Here is a 10,234-nt window from a genome sequence, read left to right on the forward strand (position 1 = left end):
GCTGGCCAGTAACAGGGGTCTTGTAGGCGACTTTTCTGTCCTTGGTACTAGGAGCTGACTCTAGGGGTCCTGGGTGTGTGTGTGTGTGTGTGTGTGGGGGGGGGGGTGCTGGCTATGGTGCTGACCCTTACCCTTGCTTATGCTCTGTCCAAGGTGCTAGCAGTGACTTGGTTCTCTCCTATAGGCTAGGGCTGGGCCAGGAAGGGAGAAGGAGGCTGGATGTTGCCTACCTCTTGAGTGCCCTCTGCCTGCTAGCTTTCTTACTTTGTCCCAGTACATGCATATGCCCAGCCTTTTATTTCTGGGATGCCTGGTCAGGGTGCTGAGGGCCCAGTCTGGGCATGTTCAGCCAAGTAGTACCGTCTGCTCTCCCAGGGTCTGCCTAGGGCATTCTTGAATTCAAGATATGACTATGGAGTCCCAAAGAACACTTTGTGGTCCACTTTCTAAGATAATGGATTCCAGTCACCTGGAAAGCCCTTAGGTAGGGCATAAAAGGATCAAGGATGATCTTGCCTTTGAAGGATAGGTGGGATCATAGGATCCATTTTGCACATTATAGGCCTGGGGGTCACTGTGGAGCTAAGGTCAGTGGATAACTTGGAGTCAGTCTATAGTTAAGTGTCTCAAGTCTCAAGTCTGGGGGTTGTTGACTTGGAAGGACTCTACTAGGGTTAGGGATCACTAATCAGTGGGTCAGGGGTCACTCATTGTGTGTTGTTACCACCCCTCCCCCACTGTTGTTCCCATCTGCTGCTTCCTTGGGGCTCCCTCCCAGGAAGAACTCCTGAGTGTTGAGCTTTGGCAGCCACAGAAGCACATAGCACTTGGGCAGGTGGAAGGTGGCCAGAATGCCCAGGGCACAGAGTAGAATGGCACCCATCTGCACAGCTGGCTGATAAGCCACATGTACATTGGCCAGGAGGGGCACAAAAGAGACCCAGGTGATGAAATAAGCTAGCATGGCAAAGGTGAGACCACGGGCACGGTTGTAGCGACCGGGCTGGCTCTGTACTAGGAAAGTGCCCAGGAAGCAGAGGAAGGCCAGCGTTGCATTGGTGATGTGTACCAAGCCTAGGCTGACCCAGGAACGCATGCGGCAGTGCTCCAGTACTTCTGTGGGCAGCACCCACCAGTCTGTCACCACCTCTGGTGGGAAAGCTGTCAAGTACCAGGCGCATAGTGCTACCTCCACAAGAATGGCCAGCAGGACCACCAGCCAAGCCCAGGATCCCCGAAGGCAGCTACATAGCCAGTTTGCCCAGCTCAGTGGCAACTCAGACTCCACGAAGATTTCAGCTGCTTGCAGGAAGAGTGTGCTCAGGCAGCCTGTGAGAGGAAGGTGAGCCAATGGCTGTTGAGCAAGGCAGCTGGCAGAGCTTGGCCGTCCTGGGAACAGAAGGACACTGAGGCAGAAGAGGCCTAGGCAGACCAGGCCAAAGCAGAACAGTGACCCACCTGAGGCCTGAACAAGAGGGCTGTCCCAGTGATGGACAAAGAGCCCCAGGGAGGCCAGGGCTAGGCCTAGCACCAGGCAAAGCAGCAGGAGTAGTGAGAGCACAGCTGGTTCTCCCCAGGCCAGGAACTTAGGCCTGCGAGGCAAGCAGCTTGTGCTTTTCTCTGGGGACCACTGGTCATGGTTACATGGAGTACAGGTGAAATCATCTGTAGTAAAAGAAAGAAAAAGCAATGTGGGGGGGGGTGCTGGTGATGGGAGACAGAATTTCCCAGCCCAGCTCCCCTCCCCATGCTCTTGCCTCAGCATTAGCCTTGGGAGAGGGGCACTTGCCAGGCTTGTATGCTTCTGCCCCCAACCCAGCTCTGCAGACTGTCTAGGGAAGGTGGTTCACCTGGATGCTTCCGGTAGCTGCCTGCCTTGCAGTCCACACAGTCATAGCAGCAGGAATGGAAGCCCTTTACTCTGCGCACCTGGCCATCTTTGCACTGCCTGGAGCACTGGGACACTGGCACCTGGACATGAAGCCTTGGGTTAGGCTCCCCTTGGCTAGAACTGGCCCAAGACCCACAGGCAATCCCAAGCCTGTACCTACTGGCTTTTGCCTATCTTGTCCTTACCTGGTTCCCTGGCCAGTACATCTTGGAGTGCTGCAGCTGAAGAGTGCCGTTGAAAGTGCCCACAGTATGTAATGCAGGTGTAGAGCTGTGCCACACCCACATCTTCAGGTCATACTCCATGTCTACATTCCCTTTAGCATCAAACTGCAGTGTCAAGTCTCGAGCATGGAAACTCATGTTGTACATGTTCTCCAGGAGCTGTGGGGTGGAGTCGGGGTAAGGCTAACCCATGATCCTCTCCAGTCAAGACAAGATTTATTTCTGCCTGGTAGTTCAGTATTCCTAAATGAGCAGGCATACACCCAAGCAAAAACCCTACCCTTACCTGCCAGGATTGAACAGGCTCTGCTGTGGGGCAACTTGAGACATTGCACTGTAGGGTGTTGTGAAGAGCCTGGGCCACACTGTACACAGCTGCATAGGTTGCAAAAATCTGGTGGTGCAACTGCCCAGCTGATAGGTTCTGCATCAGTCCAGATGACAGATTCTGCAGCATGATGTTGTCACACTGTGGACAGCGTTGCCCCATCACTTGTTCTTCCAGGTCCAACTCAGCATTCAGTGAGGCACAGAATGTTGGGTCAGCAGCCAGGGCAAGGCGGGTCTCCACATAATGGGAGAATTCAGGCAGCAGGGCACCTCGCTGCAGAAACCCAAGCACAGTGCCTACACGGGCAACATTGGGTAGTGTCATGACCAGGTCAGAGGTCAGCCAGGATTCACTAGCCACCCATACCTTGGGTGAGAGGCCATGATGGATGCTATAGTTAAAAAGGGAGTAGACAGCACGGGAGGAGGCAAACAGCACCACCACTTGCACTTTGCTTTGGTTCACTTGGTGTAACACGTCCACCACCTTGCCAAGCTGTTGGCTACTGGTGCCATGCAGTGGCACCAGGCCCTCATGTGCAATGCAGATACCTCGTGCATTGGCCAGGCCAGAAAAGATGCTCAGACCTTCCCGGCCATAGTCATCATCACTACCTAGGGCAGCTACCCAGTTCCAGCTGAAATTCTGCAACAGAGCCACAACAGCCTCCAGCTGCACCCGGTCACTGGGCACTGTGCGGAAGAAGGATGGAAATGTTTCCCGGTCACTTAGCCGATCCATGGTGGCGCTATAGCTGACCTGTGGTGATCAAGAAGCACCTCCTGATATGAGAGCTCAACAGGCACAATTGGTTGAGGGAACACAAAGGAGGTGGGCTCACCTGTGGCATGAGGAAGAAGCTGAAGAACTTGCCTGTAATTAGGGCAAGCTCTGATGAGTGGGGCCCAATGACAGCCAGCACACGGGGCTGGTACTGTGTGTAGTTGCAGTAGGCAGCAATGCTTTGACTGCCCACCTTTGCCAGGAACATGAGACTGGGCTTCATGGTGACCACCGGCTCTGAGCATGTGTCAAATAAGTCATAGCCCAGGCGCAGCCCAGGGAGCAAGGCAGATCCATTGTTGATCTCCTCCACAGCCATCTTCATAGCCATGACCAGGAACAGACCAAGGGGTGAGAACCTGAGGCCATATGGAATTGCAGGTGGTGACCACCTCATCTTCAGCTTGGGAGTACTGCAGACCCAAGGCTGCCAAGCTTCAATCCCACCCCCACTCCAGCTACTAGCCTCCATACCTGGTGCACAGGATGCCATTGGGTCGTGTTCTCTGGTAGAGAGTGTCCTGCTCAGTTGAGCCCAGGGGAAATAGCCCACCCAGTATGTAGTCCCCTTGTGCCTTGAATTGCTGTGACAGGCACAAGGAGGCTCCCATCCCAAGGCCCAGGAGAGCAGCCAGGCTGAGGCTCAGAACAGCCAGGCTTGGCATGGTAGGTATAAGCTTCCAGCAGAGAGAGTAGGTGGATGTACTGGGCTGGAGCTCCAGATATACTGGTGAGTCCAGGGGGAGGGAGCAGAGAATTTGTTTAGCAAAACTGCTGTGCTTGGCTGCCAAGCCCCATGGGGCTCCGGTGATATGCTCAATAACTCAGACCTGATGGTTTGTGTATACTGGACTCATCTTTATACCATTAATATGCTCTCTGTCCAAGAGAGACCCAGCAAGCCAACTGTGACCACTGACTGTGGTGTTGTCACCTATCTATGCCCAAGCCCCTCAGCAACCTTCATTTCTAGAGCAGCCTGGCAGACTGTAAAGAAGATGGAGAAGCATTCAGGGTCCCAGGGTTTCCCTTGAGTGTGGAATAAGGGGGGCACTAGGGCTATACTTGTAAGCACAGAGACATCTTTTATTTTCTGGCTTCTGATTTGAGGCAGTACTGTCAATAAGCAGGGGATGCAGAGGTGGTCCCTCAATAGTGACAGTAGACAGCTGGCTAGCCAGGGCTCTAACCTTCAGATGAGGTAGGGAGATCTGGGGCTGAGTTCCTGGGTGTCCCAACCTGCCTGGATCCTGGAGCACACTCATTGAGGGTCTCCTAGCTTTTCTGCTGGGGTTCTGGAAGCTGTGGAGACCCTTGCCCATTCTGCTGATCCTTGATGTAAACACTCTGGCTTTGGCAGGAATGCAGGTACCTCCTTCAACAGAATGCTCACAGCTGGTCCATGAAAATGAGAAAAGGCCATAAACAAATAGGTTCCTGCAGCTGCTAGGGCCAGGTGTGTGCCTGTGTGCAGTCAACAGTTCCTTCTTAGCCTCTTCCCTTGTTCTGGCTAGTTTATGTCACAAGCTTGAGAAAATGCCTCCATATTATCTGGCCAGCGGGCATTTTCTTAGTGATTGATTGGGGAGGCCCAGCTCATTGTAGGGGGTACCTACCATCCTTGGGCTGGTGGTCCTTCCTGGATTCTGTAAAAAAGCAGGCTGAGCAAGCCAGTAAGCAGCACTCCTTCATGGCCTTTGCATCAGCTTCTGCCTCCAGGTTCCTACCTTGTTTGAGTTTCTGTCCTGACTTCCTTTAATGATGAACAGTGATGTAGAAGTGTAAGCCAAATAAACCCTTTACTTCCCAAGTTGCTTTGGTCATAGTGTCTCATCACAGCAATAGTAACCCTAGCTAAGACATTTCCGCTTAGTCTGGATGTGAGGGAGCTATTGCTAACACAGCAGGTTTCTGGCACCCAAACATGAGGGAGGCTGTTAACTCTTGTTGGAATAGGAGCCTGGGTAATCTCAATGTCATATGACATCCAGCAGATGTTATGGAAATGATCTTTGCATTTCCCTGCTGCCCTGTGAGGATGTCTACAAAGCCCGTGCACATGCTTATTAACACTTTTACACCATGAATCTGTATGTGGCACATATATCTGCTATTACATCCTTATTTTCTGGCCAGTCTCTTGAAGTCATCAGCCTTGGCTAGCACTATGTGGCCTTGGGTCTTAGCTGGGTATAGACATGGCTGGATAAATACAGCCTAAGCAGATCAGTTGGGTATGGTGGAGTACCAGGAAGACACCACTCATTGTGTACCCTCTGTCTAGGTTGATGTCATGTAGAAAGTAGCTCTAGTTTTCCCCCAGTTTTGTCACACAGTGTCTGAGTATCTTCAGACCTTTTTCCAACCTAGCCCCTCAAGGTAGGTGGCCCAGGTGTTTCTTTTCTTACCTGTAAAATGGAGATAATGCAGATCTCAGTATATGTGTGTGATCAAGTTAAGATACATTAGGGACAAATGCATGGCAACTCCTTCAGTTCTGGCGGCTGGCTAGACATGTTTCATGCTTTCATGGTTCATATTGCCCTTTGAGCCCTCAGGACTGGGGACACATGCTTCAGTCTTGTCCCTAGGATTAACTTTCTCCCCACCCATATGGGTTGGTACTTTTATGTTTTTCCTCCACATCATCAGGCACCTGACACACCTGTGACCCATCTCCTAGACTGCCATACCCAATCATGTAGGTGTAATTTATTTATGTTGGAAATACAACATATATCATAGTTCTTAAGGAAAGAGATATGTCCTAAAGTTTGCATTTATACACATCACTTACACTGGGGACACTGTCTGGGGTTTAACATTAAGACCCAGGGGGAGAGGTTAGGGTCTTATGCACTGGGTATCATCCATGCTGGGTATGGTCACCTGTCAGCTAGACAAGGGGGCCTAGCCCTTTTCCACAAGTCCTGTTCTATCTATGTCACCTGAGTACCATGGTGACAGGAGCAGCAAGGCTGGCTAGAGAGAGGTCAAACAATGGTTTGGCCAATTAGTATTGACATCTTAGAATCTTGGGGGTGCATGTACTGCAGGAGCACCACTGCAGGAGGTCACCTTCTGAAGGCTGATGCTACTATACTGCAGAAGCTATGAGGCAGGCTGCACTGACCAGAGCAGGTTTTCCTAAGGAAGTCTCAGCTAGCAGATTCAGATGGTTTCCATTTCCAAGGAGACAAAGGCCTGTTTGATATGCAGAGAGGCTAACAAGGAGGCAGGTGAAGGGCAGGGAAAAGTCTTCAGTGCTCATGTCACTGCCAAAGGAAATCCATCTTACCCAAGGACAGCTTTTGGAATATGAGACCCAGGGCTATTTGCCTGGCACTGGTGCCATGTCTCAGGCTCAAGATTGGCACAGGAAGGATACACATTGGCTGGGCATGTTGACTGTGGGGGAGACAGAACCTCAGCTCCAGGGTCCTGTGCCCTTATACCATTTCAGATTACACACATCGGAGGTAGAACATAACCCTCCTCCCCCATCTTCTCTGTTTGCCATCTGGATTTCAATAAGGCCTGACTGAACACACACATAACTAAAGTAGAGGGCAAAATTGAGTTCAAGTGTCTCATCCTGGACCAAGAGCATGACTAGCATCCACCTCACTTGGTTCACAGCCTGTGGTTCTCAGCAAGTTCAGCTTTCAGGGATGACAGTAGCTTCCAGAAAGCACTGCTGTGGGAGTAGTCCCAGGTTGCTCAAGCCCAGTTCTGAGCAGGAGAAGCCCACACAGTATGGGCACCACCACTAAGGTAGGTCTAGCAGGGAATGCTCAGCATAGAGCTTCTGGGAGATGTCATACACATGCTCAATGAAGGGTAGGGCCTCTCCCAGCATCTCCACTGCTTGCTCAGAGGACCCCACATTCATGGCCTCGAGGAAGACCTTGCGTGTGGGCAGGGCACAGAAAGCCACAGTGACAGCTTGACGTATGATCCAGGAGTGATAGGCAGCCAGTGTGGCATTATAGGCATCACTGCAGAGTGTGGAGGTACGAGCATCCTCAGGGCTGGTGTGCAGGCCTTCCAGGAACAGCCGTAGCCAGTGCAGAGCACGATGTAGGCGCAGCACAGTCCGGCAACCTGAGTTAGGGTATCGGGAACGGGAGCGTCTATCTATGTCCACCAGCTTGTTGCCCACCTCATAGGCTACCATGGACTGCAAGCTAGTGTAGTGTTCATACTGTGGGCTGTTCCTCAGATGTTCCATTATCTGCAGCTTTGAGACCACATCCTTGGAAATGAATGAGAAGACGGCACCCAGGCTGTTCAGAAACCTGTGCAAGGAAGTATAAATTTGAGGCCCTACCTTGACTGGCAGCCATCCTATAGTGCAGGAGACATTACCTTCAAACTGCTAGAGCACTTGTTTGTCTGGAGGCAAGGGCAGGAAGGCTGAGTGGAAACTGTCTGCTAGCTGCTCCCATGCCCCCTGTGCCATGTGGGATGCCAGTGTCCCATGTGGACTCTTACTGGCAAAACCACTATCTTCAGCAGCCCCAATAAACGCACCTGACTAGTCCCTTCCAGCTGGCGATATAGTGGTCCAGCAGCACCTCTCCCTCCTCAGTGAGACACTGCTTGAAGCTGACCAAGACGACTTTAAGGTTGAAATCTGTCTCTGGGCCATCCATCTTCCAACATGGGCTGAAATAGTTTTACACAGAACTTGTAGTCATCATGCTGGATTAGCTCACTCTGTGGTTCATTTTCTCAAGAAGGGATTGGGAAGAAGATTTGAAAGAAAAAGTGGGGTGCCGAAACTGCCTGCCGAGAATGACCCCTTTACCTGAGTGCCTTCCTCAGGAGCTGCAAGCTCTCTCACAAGCCAATTTGACCTTGCTGTGCCCTTGATGGATCCTGTACCCACAGATCTTGACATGGCTGCTCCTTGCCCTTCAGGCTAGTAATCTGGTCAGTTCCTGCACTGTTTGCAGCTGCTACTGCTTCTTGCTTTTCTGTTTCTTTTCTTCCTAGAGCATCTGTTTCACACATTAGGGGAAGGCACAGTTTCTAAAAGGCGGGCATAGTCCTGGACCCTGACCACATCTGGACCCCACTGTATCAGGGCAGCATTCTGATGGGAAGTTGTGCCAAAACAAAAATCAGGACGCTAAAAAAGCAAGTGATTCTCACACGGGGGAGTGGAAAGGGTGGCCAGACAGGCTTTCTCTTCCTTGATCAGGGCAAATTAAAGCAGAGGCTGTGGGCTGGCATCTGCTAGACAGATAGATGGACACTCCTGTTGTTGAAATGGTATGCACTCCCAAACAACAGGGTAGCTGGGCAAAAGGTCTTACCACACACGAAGGATTGCTAAGTCCTCCCACTGACTCCAGAGAACATTCTGGAAGTGATCTAGGATAGAGGCCTTAAGGTAAGGTGGGGCTCTGGATTCTGTAGGCCTTTTTACAGTCACTCCACAAACATTCTAGTTCCCATATTTATTTATTTATCTTCAGTTGTGGGGACTGAGCTCAAGAGCCTCTTGTATGCTGGGCAGGGAATAGCCTAGGCAGGCCTTTAAGTTTCTTTTTTTAAATTGTTTGTTTGTTGTTTTGAGACAGGGTTTCTCTGTGTAGCTTTGGAGCCTGTTCTGGAACTCACACTCTGTAGCCCAGGCTGGCCTTGAACTCACAGAGATCCACCTGCCTCTGCCTCCCAAGTGCTGGGACTAAAGGTGTGTGTTACCACACCTGACTAGGTCTTTAACTTTCAATCTTCTGGCTTCCTGAGTAGCTAGAACTACAAGCTTGTGCCCCATGCTCCTTTTGTGCTCACATCTTGAATAGATATCTCTAAGCTTCCAGCTCCCACCTTCCCTGGTACCCTAAGTGCCTTGGTGTCCAGGGCCAACCCTGTGGGATGTGGCTGCATCTCACCTATGTCCAGCATGGACACTCACCACCAGTTCTGGAGGTTCCTGTGTCCCTTAGTGCTGGATCTCTGCCCTAACCGCTGTACCATCAGGGCCCAAAAAACCCATCCTCATCCAGGGTACCTGGATCTGTGTGCAAGTTCTTTTTTTGCCTTCACACGGTCCTATGACTCAGTCCTTCAGCTCTGGGAATGTGGTCTGCATGTCTCCCGCCCTTGACTGTGGCTGTCAAGAGTGGTGATATGTCCCCATGGGTTGGACTGGGTGCCCGTCACAAGTTCCAGACCCTGACCCTGGAGATGGGCTCACCTTGTGTTCACGCGTCAGGGACAGCCTCAGAAAGATGGCGACGGTCAGAATCTTGACACACACACACCCCTCTCTTAGGGCCTGTGTACTGTTCACTGAGCAGATAGCCTCTGGGGCCCCCTACAGTTCATTTTTTGGCCACCTAACAATCCTGTAGCCAGGCCTTCCTGCCCAGAGCCTAACCCAGAAGCCAAGTAGCCTCTTAGAGCTGTTCGTGGTAAACTGGAAAGAACAGGAAGGGAGGGCGACTCATCAGCTCCCGGAAGGTGATGCAGGGCACATTTAAGCCTCCTACAGAAGATCAAGCTAGACAGGGTGGACAGCCAGCAGAAGGCCCACAAGCTAGCACACAGCATATACACCTAGGCGTAGCAGGGAGCCAGGGCTTGAGTTCAGGGAGGTCCACGAATCTCACCTGGCACGGATTCCTGTGGCAGGTGACTGGCTGGTCTCCACTCCAGGGAGGGCAAAGGGTGCGGCGGAGGCCAGTGACCAAAGCTACAATTAGGCTGCTGTGGGAGCCGAATCTTTGCCTGTTCGTTCCGGCTGTCTACGCATGCATCTTCGCAGCCTGGATCACGTCAGGTAGGCGCCCTCATGCTGCTCTCAGGCCCAGAGCCTGTTCAGAGACTGCTCCAGCTTGCGGTTGGGCAGAAGTCTTACATTGCAGCCCAAGGGTCAGCCCCTACCCCGCCCTTCGCAGCCACGCCATCCCAATTGGTTGCTGATTACCCAATTAGAACTCGACGTGTCGGCCCGCGTTTCCGGCGCGAGTACAGGAAACAGGGCTCTTGGCC

At 51.8% G+C, this 10,234-nt stretch overlaps 2 protein-coding genes across 3 annotated transcripts; both read right to left on the minus strand.

Moving 5' to 3' along the window:
- Positions 1-93: 93 nt before the first annotated feature.
- Positions 94-3,904, minus strand: Tas1r3 (taste 1 receptor member 3). The gene is made up of 6 exons (XM_059255570.1): positions 3,704-3,904; positions 3,288-3,588; positions 2,402-3,205; positions 2,077-2,274; positions 1,851-1,971; positions 94-1,665 (listed from the first exon to the last, which is right to left on the minus strand). The coding sequence occupies exons 1-6, from the start codon at positions 3,892-3,894 to the stop codon at positions 704-706; spliced, it is 2,577 nt and encodes an 858-aa protein (XP_059111553.1). The 5' UTR covers positions 3,895-3,904; the 3' UTR covers positions 94-703.
- A 2,022-nt stretch (positions 3,905-5,926) lies between these two features.
- Positions 5,927-10,166, minus strand: Cptp (ceramide-1-phosphate transfer protein). 2 transcript variants are annotated; one of them, XM_059255567.1, is made up of 4 exons: positions 9,853-10,166; positions 8,040-8,232; positions 7,763-7,897; positions 5,927-7,527 (listed from the first exon to the last, which is right to left on the minus strand). In XM_059255567.1, exons 3-4 carry the CDS (start codon positions 7,882-7,884, stop codon positions 6,999-7,001), a joined length of 651 nt encoding a protein of 216 aa, XP_059111550.1. In that variant the 5' UTR covers positions 7,885-7,897; positions 8,040-8,232; positions 9,853-10,166; the 3' UTR covers positions 5,927-6,998. The 2 variants fall into 2 exon arrangements, with proteins under 2 accessions (XP_059111550.1, XP_059111551.1); XM_059255568.1 differs by lacking the exon at positions 8,040-8,232.
- Between the last annotated feature and the right edge of the window lie 68 nt (positions 10,167-10,234).

The sequence above is a fragment of the Peromyscus eremicus genome, chromosome 2 (assembly GCF_949786415.1).
Source record: "Peromyscus eremicus chromosome 2, PerEre_H2_v1, whole genome shotgun sequence".
Classification (NCBI taxonomy): Eukaryota; Metazoa; Chordata; class Mammalia; order Rodentia; family Cricetidae; genus Peromyscus; species Peromyscus eremicus.

Coding starts and splice junctions, on each gene's coding strand:
- Cptp (XM_059255568.1), bottom strand. CDS start 7,884: ATGGATGGCCCAGAGACAGATTTCAACCTTAAAGTCGTCTTGGTCAGC. Junction 7,528..7,762: donor AGCTGGAAGGGACTAGTCAG/GTGCGTTTATTG, acceptor TTCCTTGCACAG/GTTTCTGAACAGCCTGGGTG.
- Tas1r3 (XM_059255570.1), bottom strand. CDS start 3,894: ATGCCAAGCCTGGCTGTTCTGAGCCTCAGCCTGGCTGCTCTCCTGGGC. Junction 3,589..3,703: donor AATGGCATCCTGTGCACCAG/GTATGGAGGCTA, acceptor ATATGGCCTCAG/GTTCTCACCCCTTGGTCTGT. Junction 2,275..2,401: donor AGCCTGTTCAATCCTGGCAG/GTAAGGGTAGGG, acceptor TCCACCCCACAG/CTCCTGGAGAACATGTACAA.